The 20,990-nt window shown below is 39.7% G+C and overlaps 1 protein-coding gene and 1 long non-coding RNA gene across 5 annotated transcripts in view; both read right to left on the reverse strand.

Annotated features, from left to right (window-relative positions):
- The window catches only part of LOC139628515 (myosin IXb), a 29,340-nt gene extending 21,789 nt beyond the window's left edge, over window positions 1-7,551 (reverse strand). Inside the window, exons 1-2 of one of the 4 annotated variants that reach the window (XM_071490228.1) lie at window positions 6,990-7,550; window positions 5,848-6,625 (exon numbers count right to left, since the gene is read on the reverse strand). In XM_071490228.1, the coding sequence (XP_071346329.1) occupies window positions 5,848-6,624 (777 nt within the window). In that variant the 5' untranslated portion in view covers window position 6,625; window positions 6,990-7,550. Of the gene's footprint in view, window positions 1-5,847; window positions 6,685-6,989 lie in introns of all 4 variants that reach the window. The other 3 variants (XM_071490227.1, XM_071490229.1, XM_071490231.1) reach the window with 3 other exon arrangements.
- Window positions 7,552-9,590: 2,039 nt separating this feature from the next.
- On the reverse strand, window positions 9,591-12,492 carry LOC139629599 (uncharacterized). The gene is made up of 3 exons (XR_011693005.1): window positions 12,223-12,492; window positions 11,675-11,766; window positions 9,591-10,163 (listed from the first exon to the last, which is right to left on the reverse strand). It is a non-coding gene; the product is annotated as an uncharacterized lncRNA (long non-coding RNA).
- Between the last annotated feature and the right edge of the window lie 8,498 nt (window positions 12,493-20,990).

Consider the following 20,990-nt stretch of genomic DNA (forward strand, 5'->3'; position numbering starts at 1 on the left):
TCTGCTCTGCTGACAGTCAGTAGTGACCTGATTACTCTTGTTTCTGCGTAATCTTTTAGATTTCAGTGGAAATTATGTTACATTCTGTTCTGCAGGATCAATAAAGCGCTACTTGTATAAAACTGTTACAGCGGTTCCTCTGTTAACACTGGATAAACAGGAAATGCACCAACTGTTGAGAAGGAACTATGTGTTAATTAGTCAACCACCAGATAACTGACCACCAGCTTAATAATTGACTCATTATTGAGTCATTTATCAAGTTAAAAAACCAAATATTAGCTGGTTCCCACAACTTTCAGCTTTAGTCTCTTTCTTATGATCAGCTTATAGTTTCAGCTCTATTATTTAAAATGAAATGTCTGAACAGTTGTTCAGACAAACTAAGTTATTTGATGATGACAATTTTGAGTCTGAAAAACTTTTGTGATCATTATCTTGCCTTTGACAGAATAATCCATAAATGTGTTAATCACGAGTTTTAGACTTTGTAGGAACGTTGCATGGATTGTTTTCCTGTGACACAACAGAGACGGTATCTAAGGCTCACTATCAATAGCAACAACAGACTCCACCCAGGCAAAGTCAATGGGCAAAATGACACATACAGGATTATGAGTGCTTATTAGCTTCTGTTGACTCTGGATCAGCTTCTACTTCCCAACTTTTAACCTTTCCCAAGGGAAAAGAAAAATCCAAACTGAGCCGATGACAGCCTCTAAATGTACCCTTGTGCTTCATTCCTGTGTGAGCTATGCTGAGGACCGTGTCTTAACACGCCAGAGTAATGCAGACCTGTGACAGACCTGCATAGTGTACCGATCATATGCTGGCAGGTACAGCACTGAATGGCTGAAGTGGTGCTTCCCAGAGAACCTTTGTTTGCTGGAAAGGTCCACTGAAATGTTTCTCAAACATGAATGGGTTTAATTTTCCTCAGATCAATCAAAGATTTCTAAAGGAAGATGTAGATGATGTAGCAGGACAAAAATGAAAGGAATGTGGAGAGAAAAGTAAAGACGGTATGTGGCAGAGAAAGAGAAACAGGTGTTTGCCATTTCCCAGTTCAGGGGCTGGATCCTCTGAAGGACCCACCTTTATAATCATATCCTTCAGAGGATCCAGCCCCTGAACTGGGACACGGTAAACACTTGTTTCTTTCTCTCTCTATAGGCTCTTTCTATGTATAGGCTAAGAACTTATTTCTGATCCTTTACAGAGACCACAGCAAATAATTCATTCAGGTGAACCACTCAAAACCAAGAATTTTCCAAGTTTATTACAAGGAATATGGCTTCAAAAAAGGTGGGGCAAAAAAGTTTGATGATACCCGAGTTGACAGAATGAGTTTTGACATTTCACTTTAATGGGTGATGGACATCTGGTAAACATTTTGTTTTTTATAAACTGATTTAGCAAAGGGTCTCATCCAAAACAGCCACCACTTATTAATTCTCTCTAACTCAGGAAACAATAATGGTCTTATAAGGAAGTTATGCCATCACTGAAGGACACTACAGACTATGTGAAACAGTGATGGGAAAAATAGCTGGACAAAAGACTGAAGACGTGGCTGCATGCCTGGGAAAAACTGTTGTCCACCAACCCCCAGATCTGGAGAGACTTCTGCTGTAAAAAAAAAAAAAAAACTTGATTTGCTTTTTTTAATCACTCCCAAACAGAAGTCTAAACAAACTGTTGCTCAGCTATGCTGCTGGAGCGAATGTGGCGATGATGTTCAGTCATCATTCTTCATGCTCATGCCTTCTGGTCTTGTCCCTCTATTCAGTCTTTCTGGAAGGACAGACACCCTGGGTTTTAGCATCAGTACAACATTCATACAGTGGGGTCCAAAAATCTGAGACCACATTCTCATTCGGACATTTGGACCCCGCCGAATGTCCGAGACAGACGGATGTTGACATCCATTTATCTGTAATGCCCTGAGACTGCTGACACAAACAAACGATGAGTTCATGCCTGGTGTTCTCTACTGTATTCAAAGCCTGCAGTGACTCTTTCATCCATCTATTTTGAAGGTTGCCAAACTCCCAAACTCTTTAGCACTAGTTGCATATGACTATGGGTTTTAAACAGGGACACCAAAGAGTAATATTGACCCTGCCATATCTGAATAACCTTTAGAGGCCTTGAGGTTGCACAATGGTTTTTTTTTCTGCTTTCCTATCCTGTTAATTGTCTTGTGACCTGTCAAATTTATCTTGCAAGAGCTGAGTGGGACCCCAAACCAAAGGTTGGGAATAATTCCCAGTTATCAATGATCAATGAAATTATGTGATCATGTGATTTTTCCTGACTTTGTTGTTGTTGTTACCAACAATCTTCTGAACACAACTGAGAACAACTGATCCAAATGATGCACAATGGATTGTGGGACAGTAGAGACTGCAAAGGATACAGCAGCTGTGTCGCACAAACTCAGACAAAATAAAGCTGCATTTCCTGGTTGATTACAGGGAGGCCTTTTAAATGGGACGGAATATGGCTCTCAACACTGGAAATGGGAATCAATATTCTCTAGAAATGCAGAACAGGAAGAATTCATGATTTCCTGAACTGAAAACAGCTGAACAAAGGGAGAAGTGGGGGAGAAAAAGTGCATTTGTGAGAATGGGGTTTAAGCACAGAGAGAGGAGGTGATTTATACTTTGTTGTGTAGGTTTGCCAGCAGACTGGATGAGCCTGTTCTGACACGTTCTTGTTTCTCTTCTCTTTCTGGTGTTCCCTCAGAGGCAACGCCCTGCACATTCCCCCTGTGGAGCTCAACACTGCGCTTCCTGATCAGCAACACCAAGCAAAAAGCTCCAGCAACAGCCACTCATTCAATGGAGCCACCGCCATACTTAATGAAAGCAAGGTGCCGTCACTATCAACGGCAAATCTTTTTTCCTGGTTTTGAAATCAAACGACTTAAAACATACTCTGAAATTGAAATCACTTAAAGTACATTTTAAGTAAGCACTAAATACAGTTTTTCTGGCACCAGTGAGATAAAAATCGCCTGCAGTTTCCGTGAGATAAAATGTAATGAGAAATTAGAGGGAAAGATAATAATCGTCACGCTTTTTAATCGCACATAAAAAGGAGTCTCACAAGGTTTGAGTCATGAATGCAAAGGAAATCCCAAGATGACAAAAAGCAGCCAAACTACAAAGCCAAAAAAAACCCCAAACACCAGATTAACACAACATCTGATCCTCATTACTGCAGAAGCAATCTTGGAGACAGGCCTCCGACTGACCTGTGTTGATATTCAGCTTTATATTCACTGAAGCTTCCTCTGGTTAAATCTCAGGCTAACTGTTATGACATGACATCTCTGTCTGCAGTAAGCTTCTTCCCCATTTTCCCATTTGAGTAAAAAAAAAAAAAAGACACCAAGAAAACAAACAACTCTCGCTCCTCACGTCAAGTTGCTTCCTTTTAGGAGCACATAACAACGTAATGCCAGTAAAAATCATAACAGAAAAATACTTAAGCCGTTGCTTATTTCAAGGAAAAACTTGTTTGACTTGTTTCGACAGAGGAGGAATCCATATTTAGTCACTGTCTAATTAAAGGCTGGCCCCATGGGATTGTGTGTGGGGGTGTCATTAGTAACAAGTGGGCCAGGATCCTTTGTGTAATAGATTAGTTGGTCTATTGATAGATAGTGCACAGATCTGAAATGCTCAGGTGTCTCCACACACCTTCTGTTCCACAGTCACCATGTACTGGTGGCTAGATTTAAATGATGCACAGTGAAGCGGAACAAACAAGTACGAAATAAGTGATATTGTTTCAGAATATAGTTTAAATGATGTGAAACCAACTAATGCCTTGCTTCCCTCTTGCTGATGGCTCAGGCCTGAAGCACTGAAGAGAGACTCTTACAAAGAAAGAAGGAGTGTCCCCCCCCCCCCCCCCTCCTAAGACACAATCTTTGCTAAGTTCCAAGGAGGTGGGTATTTCCCTAGCAAAGTATGTGGCCTAGTTTCACGTCAGTTATTTTTTAAACATGTTTCGTAATTCAACAGACAGCTGAAACAGAAAGCACAGATCACGGAGACATGTGGGCAAATGTGACATTCTCTTACTCTCTTACTCTCTGACAGAGCTACTGTGACAGCCACAGAAACAACAAACTCATCATTTAACGTAAATGTGCGAGAGTGAAACGGAAGTTATGCGGTAAAAATGAATAAATAAATAAATAAAATAAAATGAGTGACTTCCCGGTTCAACACTGTTTTGCTCTTTGGTGCTTTTTGATTTGACGAGATTTGAGGTGAATCCAAAATGTGAGAGGAATATCCGAAAAAGAAAAAAAAAAAAAAAAAAAAAAAAAAAAACAATTGCAAAAGCTGATTTTTGAATTTATTCAGCATGATCCGCAGATTTCCCGCCTTCTTAGTCAAATTGGGACATTTTTATGGCTCTTTATGATCATCCTTCATCTTAAGAGGTTTACAACTAACAAAACACCAATGAGTCCTGGATGATACAGCTTTTTGTGGTTATGGCTGATTACACAATTTTTTTTTCTGCTGCAGGAAGTGCAAAACAAGTGATTCTAGTCTACATTTCCTGTATAAAGGGAATGCTTTCTGTATTTGCCAGTTTATGTTGTTTTTGCACAGAAGTGATTAGCATGTCTAAAAATAGACTTTAAGACGAGAACAGGCACTTTGCATATATTCAGCTGCAGCAGATGATCAGCTAGTAAAGCCAGCAAGATAGTAATTCTGTCAAATCAACCAGTGACTACTTGTCTCAGCTAAACTGAAAACACCAGCATCCTCTGAGGGTTTCTTAAACTACCAGCACAAGCACATTAGTTTGTAGCGTGGGAAAAGAAGAGGACAGTTTGTGTATTTTTAATAAAAAAGAGGAGCCAGACAAATTTTTGAGTAAACAGTGGTTATCTTCAACTTACTTATTTTGTCCAACCAACAATCTAAAAAAAAAGTATTAAAAAAATATTCAACTTGCAATAATATTAAGCAGTAAATTCTCACATTTCAGAACCTGGAGCCAGAGAAGGTGTGGCATTTTTACTGAATAAAAGACTTCAGTGATTAATGGCTTATCAAAGTTATAGCTGAGACAAATGAAAGTTATCTGCAACCAATTAAAATGTCAAACATTCTCAGGTTACAGGTGCTCTAATATGAATATGATTTGCTACTTTTCGCTGTTTTATATCATGGTAAACGAAAAATCTTTTGATTTAGAGCTGTTGGTTGGGAAAAAAAACAACATGTCACGTTTGCCTCTGAAAAAAGGCGATGAGAGATTTTCACTCTTTTGTGCCAGACCACACAATTAATTGAGAAATAGATTCAGATAAATCAATAATAAATGTTATCATTAGTTGCAGCTCCAGTTTTGAGGGTTTACAGCTGGAGATGGCCCAAAAGATGTTTTTAAATTTCCAGGAGCCATTGCAATGTCTTCAAATACGTTTTCAAACTGTTTTGTCCAACCAGCTGTGTTAACACAAAGATATTCTACTTACAATCTAATTAAGTATTAAATCCTAACATTTGAGAACCCTAGACTAGAAATGTTTGACAGTTTTGCTTGATAAATGACTAAAATACTTGATCACTGACTGATCATCAGAGTTGTTGATTCATTCTCCATTGATTGACTGATTGTTTTAGCCCTGGATCCATGAGTCATGAAACGGTAATAATTGTGTGTGTGTGTATGTGTGTGAATTCAGACATGTGAGTAACTCTCTTTGAAGACTTATTGCTTCTAAGTTCACATGGCAGACCGCCACAGCAGACGTGGGTGTCAGTGGCTGCAGGACGTGGCCACCTTCACCTCACAGTCACCTACCTCTAACACCGGTCCTGCCCCCAGGATGGTCCGTTCCAGCCCGCTGGAGTAGGTCTTCTGGCTGAGAGCAGTCAGGCAGTGGATGAGATAACTGCTGCTTTCAGTCTTCCCTGAGCCACTCTCACCAGATATAACAATACACTGGTTAACCTGCCTGTTCAGCATGGTACGGAACGCCACGTCTGCTATTGCAAATATATGAGGGCTTAGTTTTCCCAGTGGCTGCTTCTCATACATCTTGACATACTTGGGGTTGTAGTAAACAGGTAGGAACTTATTGGGATTGATGGCGATGAGGATGTTGCTGGCATAGGTGTAGATTTTGAACTTGTAGAAGCGTTGCCGTAAAGCCTGCAGAATACTCTCCTCAGTCACAGTTTGGAGGTTGCAGAGGTCGTCACAGTCCTCTGCGTTTTCCTCTTGGTTGCCTCCATTGTTGGCTTGCTGCTGCTGCAGGACGAAGTGGTACCCCTGACTCTGAGGGTGCCACCTCTGTGCCTCTGGTGGCCACAGCAGGACTCGCTGCAGAGGGCAGTCACCAGCTTCCAGCAGCCTCTCCTCTCCGCCGATCTGTCTGACTTCCAGCAGGCGGTACGTCTTGCTGGAGTCCAGCCCCAGAGTGACCATGGCATTGTGGATGACTGACTTCACCGTGTCCCCACCGCAGAGCTGCAGGGGACAGTAGGCAGCCGTGTCCTGGGACACCCTGGGGTAGATCTGCACAACACGGGCCTCTCCATCCTGCTCAGGGGCCCCAACTCCATCTGTAGTACTCATCCTGATATACAGAGACAGGCTTCAGCATAACTCACTGCCCCAACTCTCTGGCAGCATCCACTGTGGAAACACACACACATTGTCACCAGTTTCCATTAAAGGGAAGACTTGTTAAAAGTACAAGTACGTTCGAGTAAGACCTCATTTTATACTTCAAACAATATTTTTTGGTTTAAAATGTTTTTTGGTGTGAAAACTTATGCAAAAGACACGAAACGAGTCTCTTTGTTTCCCTCATTTCCACGCCAAATATCAACAGAGAAATATCCACTGCATCAAAATTCCCACTTGCACCTCCGCCCAGGTGACAACTGTCAAACAGCAACAAGTGTCAAAATGGACTAAAGTGTAAAAACAAGTCTCACCTTTCGTGGGAAACCGCTCATTTCATCTTTAAAACCAAAATACTCCGGACAGGTAAGAGAGAAGATGAATTTCTGCTCCTCCGTTTAGCGTCAACGAATTCCAATCACACAACTTCAAGGAAGAAAAAAACCCCCAAAAACTGTCTCCACCTGAGATTCCCAGGAAAGGTGAGGCACGGAACTGCCAACGCGCCGCGTCAAATGATGAAGAAGTTATTTCCCAGCATTTCGGCGTCGTTATTTCTCTCATAAATCACAGTTTCTTTGAGATATTGAGGAGGAGCGTCTCCTCCTCGTTGTCCCGGCCGAAAAGTGAGGCTAACTTTACTTCCTAGATTTCCCCACACACTCAGAAACACACACACACACACACACACACACACAGAGCCGTCGACGAGGTGGAAATAAAGTGATAGTCGTCCCCTCGCCGGCTTGACAGATGACGCCCTTTAGCTGACAGATAAAAGTGCTGACAGAAAAAAGCCACGCAGAGCAGGGGACTTCACAACAGCAGGGGCGACACTTTCTCACAGGCAGGAGTTAACAGAGAGACACGAATCAACACTTTGATTGACCTCATTCGTTATTAAGGGTAAGATGGGAGCGCCCCCTGCTGGACGACTGGGGAATTACGACCCCCCCCCCCCCCAGTGTGGCTTAGTGTGGAGTGAAGGAAGGTCAATCAGGTGATACAAAATGACCAAAAATAATACAAAGTGACATACAGCAACCAGGAAGACACACAAAACCACTAAAAAGAGATGCAAAACCGAGCACAAAGTGACATAAAAAAGCCTCAAAGGAACAAAAAAAAAAAAAAAAAAAAAAGACCACAAAGACACACAACTACAATGTGACATAAAACAACCACAGAGGAACAAAAAAATGACCCCAGAGGAACACAACGCAACCACAATGTGACAACAAATAACCACAGAGATGCACAAAACTACTAAGAAGAGGCGCAAAATGACCACAAATGGACACAAGACGACCACAAAAAGATGCAAAACAACCAGCCAGAAAATGGTCTACACTCTTAAAACTGGTGCAGAGGCTCCGCATCCTTTTGACAGTTTTAATAAACATTTTGGCCTCAAACCATCTTGAGAAAGTAGTGGCTAAAAATTTAGGTTTTCTTTTAGGATGGTCTGATGTATGATGTTTATGTAAATAATGTAAATAATCCTGTTGGACAATCGTGAGTGTTACGACGTGCATGTTGCAGTCAGTCGTGAGTTTATAGTGACCTTATCTTATTTGACAAGGTGCTATCAACATCATTTGATCTATATCCATAGGATGTTATGTTTATTTAAAAGAGCTGGCGGATATAATAAAAGCAACACGTGTAAGATATAATGCAAATCGATACAAATCTGCAGTAAACCTTTGTGCTTTTGGGAAACTTATAGTGTTGTTTCGCCTGTGTTGTGTATGCAAATGAATGCCTCTTTAGCACAGACAACATCTGGTCTATTGGTTTAATCTTCAGTAAATCATCATTTTTAGGTCTAAAAACAGGCTCATGTTGAAGGTTGACTTCACCGCTGGCCTGTGATGTGATATACTGTATATATGAATATTTTGTCTTACCTGCACAAACACACACATTTTTCCTCTCCTTGCTATTAAACATGATGTTTTTATCACTCAACCTCGGTCAATTTAGATCAAGACAAGCTGGCTACCTTGAGTGTAGTCCCACAAATGATGTTTGACAACGTATTTTTGTCACATTGCGTGCAAATACTGTAATCATTGGCAAGGCACAGTCTTTGACAAAAGCAAAAAGAAAAATGTATTTATGTACTTTTACCTTTATTAAAAGATAATAACCTGAAAATCAGAACAAATAATGATTCAATGAAAAGTCTAGTCTGTCGAAATAATTGAAAATCAATATGAAAATCTACAGTGGTCAAATTGCTCTTTTTTTCAACTGCAAGTTCTATGTATTTTTGACCATGTCTGCATTTTTTTTAATGAACGAGTCTGCAGGAAGATGGCCCAAGGTGAAAAGAAACTGCTCCTATGACACCCTGACAAGTGGGGACATCCAAAATCAATAGCATGTCACCTGATGACCAGTTTCACTTATGCTAATTCAGCGCCTGTCCATTCAGGTGTATAATGACTGCAGAGGTGTTGAGCTGCTGTATCCCAATTTGGTGAAGAAGCATGCAGACACCCTGACAGCTTATTATAGTGTGAGGAATGAAGAGAGGCAACGTAAAGTGTTACTCAGCACAAATCAGCTGCTGTTGATAACGACTGCCTGTAGAGGCAGCCAGATTCACCCACACAGGCAGACAAATTAGGACACGCACACACACACGTATACACAAATACATAGGAGCACATGTTGTTTCTATGTGTCAGAATAGCCAATTCATCACTTCTGAAAATACATGCTGTGATAAACATTTTTAGTCATTTTCAGTGTGTTCGTTGTGATCATTTTAAACGGGGATGACGTTAACGCTGACGGTGTCTTATTGGGTGTCACTCTTGTTCCTGCTGGACTGAGCCAGTTCTGCAAAGACACACTGAATCCAGTTCAGTAGGCACACGAGTACACAACCCGAAAAAAAGCCTCGTTATCACATCCCCAAAATGACAGCACAAAATTTAACAGGTGACGGTTCTGTTTTAAACCCTGCAAAGCAAAGAAGGAGCAAATTTGACACATCAATAATATTTTTATTGACAGAAATCATCTGTATCTTATAAACTGTACAAATGTAGGTGATAATCCTGTCCAAAGTAGACATGATGAGCTCATGTCAGACGAAACCTGTGAAAATGAGATCTGTGCCGTCCTTTTTCTTCTCCTTCTTCATAAACCTCCCATAAATCAAAAGAACTTGAATACTATACAGTGTGTCTGGGCATGCAAAGACTTTAACAGCATTCCTCTTTGCTTTACAGTGCAGGTGGCCCTGTTTTTTCATCCCGTGCATCCTTATCCTTCTCTTACCTCTCTGTTTGGGGACGGCCGCTGCTCTCAGGCATGCTGGGAGTTTATTCTTTCATGTCAGATGCTGAACTTAGCCACTGTGAACAATTCCTGTTTGGTTTAATGCTCACTAATGAGCTAAGTTCTGCATCGCCAGAAAAGTCATTTTGGAGTTAGCATTCAGGGGGGGAAATCTGAGATCTGTGTGTCTCATTCTGCAAGAAAAAAAAAAAAAGTACAACTCATGAAATTAAACAGGTTTTTTAATGGAGATCCCAGATTTAATTGAAGTTGCAATCATGCTCAGTCCTGTAAAAGTAATAACGTCTGCTGTGTAAACCACTGGCTGTTGTCATACCATGATTTATCCAAACGAGAAATCCAGGTCCACTGCCGGCAAAGAAGTCATTAAACACAGAGAAAACAGAGGAAATGTGCTCATAAAAACAAACTGCATTGGTGTAATATATTACACTGACCACTAATATGAATGTAGAATGTGTGGAGACACAAGTGTAGTGGTTGGCCAAAGAGTTAGACCACAGTTTATGACTTTAAGATGCAATAACTGAACAGCTCTTTTCATGGCCTGTATGTTAATGAGCCTTACAAAAAAAAAAAAAAAATGAAACACATCACTCCTCAAACCCAGTGGTGGAAGAAGTCTTCAAAACCTTTACTTAGGTCAAAGTAGGATTACGACTGAAAATACTACATGACAAGTACAAGTCCTCCATTCAAAATCTTAAATTTACAGAAGCATCATCTAAAAATTTTCTTAAAATATGAAAAGTATATGTACCCATTATGATTCATGTCAGTGTTAAATGATTATATAAGGTATCACTGAATCATTATTAATACTGATGCATATGCATATAAGCAGCATTTTAATTTGCAAATAGCCAAGGTGGAGAGCATTTATATAGTACTTTGTATACTTTTTGGCAGGTTAATCCCCAATTCATTATATTTTATAAAATGCTCTTAGATTTTGTTTGAGGAATTAAAATTTGCAAAAAAGTACTTAGTTACTGTCTACCACTGATCGAATGGAGTTAAAAAGACAAAGTGGAGGGTCAAACCTGGCCTGGATGTAAGGACCAGCTTTGGGTAGCACAGCCCTAGAAAGTTCAGTAGAGTACATGTAAATATCATGACAACTAGTCTTTACGAGATTTAAATGCAGATATCATCTTTCTCTTTTCACACGGTGGGTGTATTTCTTCCCTCCGCGCCTGTGAAGAGTCTCTACCTTCGTTGTTTGTGCTCAGATAGTTTGTCTGAGCCTCAGGACAAGGGCTCAGTTTTCAGAATAAACTGTGGTGTCATGACATCACTGTTCGGTGGAAAACAACTCACTCTCACGTTCATGCTGCCTCGATCTGTAGCCTTATGAGTAAACTTATTGCGCACACATGCCTCAATTTTGTGTGTGTCATCTGCAATATCAGTTGTTTTGCTAATTGAAATGAGATAATTTGTGTCCAAGCTTCACTTGGCCAAGTTGCACTGGTTTAATCACAGTAAAGTTACAAAAATAGGACTAGATGGACGTATCATCAGAGAATTCTGTATTTTTAACATTCATTTATTGTTGTTACCCAAATAATGCCATCATTTCATCCTCAAAATGCCTTGAAGTTCGCACTCTTGCCGCAGCACAAATCTTGTAAACACAAGAGTTGGATTAGTTTCAAGGGTATCAGTGTCCAAATGAAGTTACCTGAGCTTGGCTGCCATTATGTCATTTTTCACCCTGCTTCAGGAGAAGAAAAGGCAGCTGCAGCCTTTGTCATCCCGCCACCTCCTCCTCTCCTGTGGAGAAGAACTGTGATGATCCATCATGGGATTATATAAGCAGGATAACAATCACCCACTATCACCTTCATATATGACTTTATTCAACTTTTCCTGATTTGCTCTGCTCAGGTTATTGGTCTCTTCTAAAAGGGAGAAACCCTTTCAGAGATGAGGAAGTTGTTATGGGGAAAAAGTGTGTGGAAAAGGAGGATAGAGAAAGACAGAGAAATAAAGAAACAGATGGAAAGACTGGCACAGTCCAAAACAGGCTATACAAGCAACTCGGCAGCGCTATAATCAGCAATAAGAAAGATGCGCTTTATTGCATTATAGTATTGTTCCAACACATGCATTTGGATTTCATGTTTGTTGCATCTCATCTCACATTCCTCCTTTGTTGACCAAAGAGCTGAAAGAACCATTAATCTGCGCATGAAAGCGCCTGGGAAAAGGATATGAATCTCAACTTACCTGTCTGTAAACAAGAGCGGGGGTTGAAGAGACAGAAAGCGGGCCCTCAGTGTCCCCATCACTCCATGCTGGTGTCCCTGTTCTCTGTTGCATGTTCTTAGCAAGACAGCGCTGCTTCCTACTCCTCAAGCTGTTCCGTGTGAGGTGTGGGTGAGCAAGGGGGTGAGCATGTGTGAAGAGAGAGAAGGCACAAAAGGGGGAGGGCAGGGGAGGAGGGCAGAGGGAGGGAGCGAGGATGATGGGACAGGTGTGGAATTTACACACCCTGCTGGTAGCGTGCACTATTGGCATATTTGCCTCAGCATGATGAGTCACCTTCTTATGGTGGACAAAATGTGGGCTTCTGAGTGAGAGGGAGACACAAACAGAAATATAAAGGAATGAAAAGTCTGCAGGATGTGTCATTGTTTCAGTCAGGCCCAAATTTTGAGTCAAAAGTATATTTTAGTATACTTAAACTCCGCCATTTGAGCATAAGGAACACTATAACTCTAAAAGCAAAAAGTAAAATGGGAAAAATCTGTAGGAGAATGATCAAATTAGTGTGATAAATGGTAAACATGAAAAATGTTTTTTCCCCCCTGAGAGCTACACAATGAAATAAGATCAAGTAAAATTGTAAATTAAAAAACTCACTAAAACGTTATATTCCTAAGTAAGTAGTAGGTAGTGATGCAGGGATCATAAATCATACACTGCCAGTCACAATTATACACTATACCGTTGTAGTTCCCAACTTTAGTACTTTATTTGTATTGCATGAAAATATGTATGAGTTTAAAGTTTAAAGTTAAATCAAACAAATAACACAACATTTCAAAAGCAAATTATATTTAAAATCTAAGCATGGATGCTCATGCTTGAATTTGGGAACTGTTTACAATGTCAAATATATATTTTATGTGTGACATAATTATTAAAATCTTAAACTGTTCGGGTCATTCACACAAGCTCTAAAAACCCGCTGTTTACTACCTGGTCTGCCCTAAACAGCAGAGAGACCAAGTTAGCCACTAGCTGGTGAACATAGTGGAGCATTTGGCAGCTAAAGAGTCAGATATTTCCCTCAGGAGTTGGTGGTGGAGACCAAAAACAGAGCTAAAAAGAGAGTGATTGTTGGACTCTCCGGATTCATGACTCCATGAATGATAATGTTGCTCCATACCTGTTGGTGATAGTGTTGTGTCCGCAACTTCCCCCAAGTGGCCAGAAAGTCTGGTTTAAGAAAAATGCAATTCTAACCAAATGAGAAAAAGAATCAAAACATTTTACAATTCCTTGATTGTAATATTTGCCAAATGACAAGAGTTCAGATGATTAAAACTTAGTCAAAGATGACAAAAACTGCCTGTTGCACTCACTTTTTGTTTCTTATGGCCCATGTGCCAAACATAACTCCTCTGATTCTCTATTACAACAAGAACTAGAAAACTCCATCCAGCTGTAACAAAGCAGAGGAAATGGAAAACTTTCACCCTCCATCACATGAGGGCCATCATGTCAGTCACCATACCCTCCATATACATTCTGCCCTCTCTCCATCAGGGTGATTGTTTTGATTTGACGGCTGAAACCTGATACGCAGCGCCTCCATACATGGTTGGTACATGTTGGTGTCCCTCTACAGCAGGGCAGCGAGGCTGAAAAAAAAAACAGTGAGGCTGTCTCCAGTTGTTTTTTTCCTCTTGCCTTTTAAGAGCACTCTGCAGCTTGCTCCTCACTGGCCCCTAATGCACTGGGTCCATTTAGAAAGGCGGAGCTGTGAAACCCAAGATCACAGGCATGGTCAAAAACAATATCACCCTCTGATTGAGCCAATATCCACTTTACACTTTGAAACAGGAAACTGATATGTGTTACTGTCCATGCACAATATACAAGTTCTACAGTTTGCAAGATGTTTCTAGCAGAAACGTTCATTTCTAAACTTGTACCTTGCTCTTTTAACAATATATCTGTCTTGTAAAACTCCAGCAATGTTGATTCTTTGTCAATATACTTTTAATCCTCCTATAGACCTTTATCTGACCCAGTAACCTCAGCTACTAAACACACAAACTAATTAGTATGGGAAAGAAAACGTCCATTTTCTCAGCAACTGTTCCTCAGGGGTCATTGTTTTGGAGCAAGAGTTGCCCCAAGCACAAAGAGAAGAGGCGGCTTCTGTTTGAAACCAGATCCAGTTTGGAGTGATGGGCAGCGCATGGCGGGGAGTCCTGGATGCATTAGCCCAGGCTAATGGGCTAGCTGGCTCTGAGAGCCCTGACTGTCCATTATGTGCGGCTACGGCTGGAGGAGTTTGAAGGTAAACTGCTTTTGTGCCTAACTGTGGCTGTAATCTATCTATCTATTAAATCAGGTCAATTTTTATCTGTATATCGTCAAATCTATCCATCCATCCATCCATCCATCCATCCATCTGAGGACTTCAGCAGACTTTCTTTTGCTCTTTAGAAACTTGTAAAGAAATAGGGCTTACAGCTACACTAGAATAATACAGCAATAAAGTTTAAAAGGCCCAGAAAAGTACTATGAACCAATTCCATCATTTTTATTTAATTTGACATTTACAAAAAATGGCTAGACATATCAGACATGGCCTGTGAGAGTGAAATGATCCCTGCTTCACTGAAAAGGTGACTGTTAATAGTATGTCTAAGGGTGGATAATGGAGGGCTTGGAGGTTTTCTGTCCTTGCTGTGAGGTTTAGGACATTGGCACAGCTCTGGAGGAAGGTGTGTGGTGGGGAAAAAGGCCACAGAGATGGGAAGGAGCCACGTGATGAACAGCTCTTTATAGAGAGTATTGGATTGATCTGCGTCCTTTTGCTGCATGCAAAGCCAACGGGCCTGTTGGAGGGAGTGAGTAATATAAAAGAGCAAGGGTTAGAGAGAGAGAGAGAGAGAGAGAGAGAGAGAGAGAGAGAGGGAGGAAACACTCAGGTGGAAGGTTTTTTGGATGCACTGCAGGACTTTTGGAGGATGTGCCATAGAGGGTGCTGTTGCATTAATCAAATCTGGAGGTGATAAATGCCTGAATAAGACTTTCAGCAGCCAAGAATGAAAATGAAGGACAGAGATGCAGTTTGTTTTTTTTTTGTGGCAGAAAAGGTTGTTGATAGACTAACATCCCTCAGAAAGCTGAGTAATGCAATTTCTATGTTTGATTAGAATTATATTAAATTATCTACAACATAGTATATGAAATGTAACATTTTGAAACATGTTCGGAAATGAAACATGACCAACTAGTGAGTGAAAATGTATTTGTAACTGACTCACTGTTTGCAGCTATAATTTATTCCTGTAAATGGATGACCTTGCAAAACTGTCAAGGATCATGAGTGCCACCTATTGATCATGATGAGAATTTTAATCTATTTTAAAAGTGCGAAAGACAATTTCAATCAATTTCACGCCTCCTTGGTTGAAAAATGGAGGAAAGGCTGAACAATTTAACAATCTTCTCTGAGCAAGATCATTTACTTTGTGAGCAGCTGCAGACTGAGCAACACACATTCACCCCACTGATATCATGGACTCTCAGCGGGATCAGGAGATATCTTGTTGCCAGCAGAACAGGAAAATAACATCTGTGGAAAAGGCAGGGGGCGACCTTTGACCCGAACAATGGTTAGTGTGAGTCAGTGACACTTGTACATACCAAGCTGTCAGGTCGGCTGCACAGCTCGTCACAGGAAATGCAAGGGAGTCAATTATAGTCAGTAAATTTTAAGTGATGCTCCAAAACAAGGGTTTCAGACAGAAGTGATCTCATGACAGGAAGTTACATTTTATCTTTCCAAATGATGGCTATCTCACCCTGGAATTAAAGTCTTCATTGAGTTTTTGTCAAACTAATTCTGATGTTAGTTTCCTGTGACTTTTACTGGTATCTCTAAAAGTGAAGAAATATCCCCATACATACTGTGCATCAGCTGTGCCCCATTTCTATCAGGGCTGCAGCTAATGATTATTGCATAACTGATAAAGCATTTCATTTTGTAAAACATAACAACACAGGGAAAAATGTCCATCACAGTTTAATACAGCCTAAAGTGTCTTTAAATGTCATGTCTGTTGACCAGTAGTCTATCAGAAATACTCCAGGTACTATAATGTTGACAAGGTAAAGCAGCAGTTATCATCTTCACATCAAATGTTGCATTTTTGCTTGAACAAATTACTTAAACTTAAAATTGATCATCAGAATAGTTACAGATGAATATTTTGTTGATCAACTTTTCAGTTAATTGGTTAACTGTTGCAGCTCTTAAGTCCATACTAACTGTATACAGTATATACTCATCTTTATATATACCATACAGTGTTTTTGCAGATAGTAGACAAAAAAAATCTACATACTTTACCATTTAATACTAACACTACAATTCACAAAGAAAATTTTTAATTTACCACTGTATTTTTGTTTTCTGGGGTCTCTCTATAGCTGTCTCCACCATTTGCAATTTATCTGAACTCCATGCAGCTGTGAGTACCACCTCATTTTCCTTGTATATGTATATGTAATATGTATTGGGAAAATTCTGAAGCATTCAGATAATCTCGCCAAACACTGTCCTTTAGAAAATAGCTGCTGCAACTACAAGCTACTTCCATCCAAAATATTTGGTGAATCGAGTGTTCATCATCCAAAAGCTCTTTTAGTGAAAGCATTGTTCTGACTGAGGCCAGCTGCTGCTGGACAATGACAATAAAAGACAGAATTTAATTTATGTATCAGACTCTCCTAGTATTTCCCTATTTCCATTCTTTTTCCTCTATTTTCTAGCTGAAGGTATAATATTCTACTACAATATGTCCCAGTTAGGAATGTTATTTGGTTGTCCCTGAAACTTTGGTTATTTTGGAATCAAAAATGTTTCTGCACTGGCCATTCTATGTTTCTCTGATATACCTCATCTAGCAGCAGAATTGAAAATCCTCCTTTAGTTTGTTTTTCTTCCATTTCAGACAGTTTTCCATTATTATTTTATCGCTATCTATATGTTTTAAGTACATTAGAGTGTTGTCAGCTTCACATGTTAATTGCAGCTTGATACATAAGCATTTGCATATGTGATCACATAATTAACTGCTCTTTATAGACACTAAGCTGCAAGGAAAATGATAAATGTGTCTTTTTATTCTGGTGAAAAATGGTTTGATGCCCTCTTCATTGTAATTTATCTGATAAATGAGGGCTCCAGTCTGGACATGAACTGACCTCAGCTTGAACGGCCCCTCATATGATTCTGACAATGATCTAGAGGACAAAAAAAAAAAGAAAAAAAGACTCAGCCCTTACAGACAATGCTATATGAGAGCTGCGGCACTAAATAAGATACTGCCACTTAGGAAAATAAGAGAGGTCGCGTAGCCGGAGCCAAGCTTGAGTGGTGTGTCAGCACAGTGTGTTAAACCACACTCCTAGACTTGGCTGTTCCTGGAGTTAGTTCAACCAAGGTCTTGCAGAACTGGCCATCTTTATTTAATGGCTGTTTACAAAACATAAAAACCTTCTCAACACCTTCACTGACCATCAGTAGCTCTCATAACTCTGAGGCTACATGAGGACATCTTAGCAAACTTTCTCCAAATGAGGTCACTGGCCTTTTTAATAATCCTTGATCTGTGATGACATGTTTCCCTTCAGATTAGATGTGAAATTAAGTAATGGTTTCATCGGCAAGGAACTATTGCTTTCAATAGGAGAGAGATGTTTTTTTTCATGCCAGCTGCTGTACATTTCTATTATCTACACAATAAAATACAGTGAAAGCTACTTGAAACTTTCACAAAAGAAATGCACTTATATTTTTTCAGAGCAAGGTTTCCTCTGAGACTGGTTTAGAGCCATTGTTTGAAGCAGATGTGAAACAGTGAGGAGTAATTGATGATTTTGACGTTAACTGCCTTCCTTGGAGGATTTAGCACTTTACAATAACGGATCTGAAATTAAACACAATAGATAGAGAGCGGCCGTCAAGCTGAGCACTGCTTTGATTTCTCCCTCGGTGCAAGGCTTTAAGTTCATTGCTATTCATCTCAAAATGCTGGAGGCTTCACTATTTGTGTTGAAAGGCGGCACTTTCCACAGTTCCTTCTTTCCCCATCAACTCTGACTCTGCTGTGTTTCCTCAAAGTTCTGAGATGCAAGGCTTTGAAGGGTGGTGAATAAATGATTCAGCTGTTGTTTGTGGATAAACATGAAAGATTACTCTGAACAAATGGACGGCCCTGAACTTGAAGGCCAGGGGAATGGCAAAATTGAATGTTTAGACACTTGCTTGCTCTGCCCAAGTGCCTGTGAAACCAAATGTTAAAACTGCAGGAGGCTGCAAAGAAAAAGTTGTTTTTGCTTAATATGTATCACACCAAGGATGTTTGCACTAATTATATCTTGCCTACATCTGAGACTGATTTAATCATATTTGAATATACTGGGTCTGTTGAGTTTAATGAACAGAGCCCCTAATTTTCCAAATGTGATGTGATCAGTTTTAAATATCTTGATACCTTACCCTACCCATACGAATACCTTACACAGTGATTTCCATTTCCATTTTTTTGGCTTATGACCCATTAAAATAAAAACCTGTTGTCAGGGGTTGCATATTTAAGTTGGTTGTGACCAAGAGAAATTTTTCTTGTGTTATCTGAATGAGTTTAGAGAAATCCCAGAAAAATAAATATAATTTTGTGTTGTAGAATTATTTTTCAGCCATGTTAGCAGTTAGTTAGTGGTTCTTGAGATTGATGATCCACCACATTGGCACAGACTGAATTTTGTACAGATATGCGTGGTTGCCAGAGGATGAATCCTAATGACTCCTTAACTTTTGCTCGAGCTCCACCAGCAGGTGAATGTTTTCACCTATCCTGTGAAATATCTCAACTTCTAGTGGATGGATTGGTACACATTTTTAAAAAAAGATATTCATGGTTCCCAGAGGATGAATCCTAATGACTTCCTCCTGTGACTTCTAGCACAACCTGATACTGGCTGATACTTGTGGTTTTCAGAGAGATGTCTGAAAACCACTGAAATTTGGTTTAGACTCTAAAGATACTAATAGTCACCTGTGGATCCACCTGTAACTGTCAGTATGTTACAGATGCAGACTTATTAAAAGTCAAGGCTTGTTATGCTCTTTATTCACTGACCCAAGCGTCAAGAATCACTCAAAGAGCACAGAACAAACTACTTCAACTGACTTTAAATGTAGAAAACACATGCCATTTTCCTGTAACATTTCAAAGGTCTTTGTTCGTGCTTTTTTTGGACAACAATTTGATCCTTGAAAGCTTCTCTGTAAGATGCTGACCTTCACACTGTTGTCTCAAAGGGAGTTTTTCATAAAGGGCAAAAGTCTGCTCCTGTCAGTCATCACAATAGACTGTTTGATTTATACATTACATACATACATTTATTCATTAATATTGAATTAATGAGGTTAAGTAAGTGCCTTTAGTCAAATGGTGTAGCCTACTCAAGTGCAGTTTTGAAGTATTTGCACTTTGCTTGAGTATTTCTATTTTATGCTTCTTTATACTTGTACATAACATTTAAGATGCAACAATTTCTGTTATTTCTTCATTACATTTTTCTGATGAGTTGATTTCAAAATATGACACATTGTTATAGATTAAAATGCCACAGTAACCTCCAAACTACAACAGTAAAATGCTACTTATAAATCAATGTAACAGTTATTATGATTAATAGATAAACTGTAATATAATATAATGTGACTCTTAAATTACCATTTTGAGTACTATTAAAACTTTAAGTACATTTTTTTGTTTGTACTTTTTTTACCTTTCAGTTTTTCCACTAGCATAGTTTTACAGTGGAGTATATAATGGAGTATTTTTACTTTGTCTTACATAAAGGAGCTGAATACTGCAAATCATTATCATGCACAAGTAGTCAATGGACTTTGGCAGTGGTCATTTCTAATTTTCTGCACCGGACTAATGACCAAAGGCCTTGGCGTCGTGCTGTTGAATGAACAATGTGATGTGGGCTTATCTGGGTCAGTGTATGTTGCTGCTGCAGGTCAGATCTGAGTGAAAAGAAGTCGGACTGTCTGCTCCTGTTTTAGACACAGTGTCCCAGGCTGCGAGAGAACGCCTGGCCAGACTTTCATGCACCAGACTTATGTGTTCATGGTGCCACAGTGTTTAGTTCCCAGATAAAACAAAAGGTAAGAACCAGACCTTTCAACAGCATATTTTGGTCTTTATATTTTATTTATGTTATTTTGTAGAGTCTGGTGGGGTTGGAATATTTGAGTCTTAACTGCACCAAAGCTTTACATTGGTCTGTTAATCACTCTTCCACTTTGCTCCAAACAACTATTGTATGGATTGTGATGAAAGATGTATTTTAATAACGTTGGTGATCCCTTAACTTTTCCTCTAGTAACTAACTTTTAACTTGGAAAGATGTACTATTTATAAATCCTCCTTGAGGAGGAGGATTTGCACTGCTTTGCTCTTGATGCAGTCTCAACACATACTCTTCTCTTTAGTTCACATGTAATTGGTCTCAGAACTGCTTTACACACAAACATCCACAAACATTCACTGTAATGTGTCCTTTTGTGCAGCCAGTGCAGAGCTGCTTCAACTCTCCTCCCATGGCCACCATCCACAAGTCAAATACTAGCCAGGTAAATACTAGCTTTTCTTTTTTCTTGCTGCACTTTGTCTCCATATCCCAACAACAAGTGCAATCTCACGCCAGCAGGGTAAAATTAATCA

Source organism: Trachinotus anak, unplaced genomic scaffold, assembly GCF_046630095.1.
Source record: "Trachinotus anak isolate AG129_WGS33_773 ecotype Australia unplaced genomic scaffold, CSIRO_AGI_Tana_v1 ptg000012l, whole genome shotgun sequence".
Taxonomy (NCBI): Eukaryota; Metazoa; Chordata; class Actinopteri; order Carangiformes; family Carangidae; genus Trachinotus; species Trachinotus anak.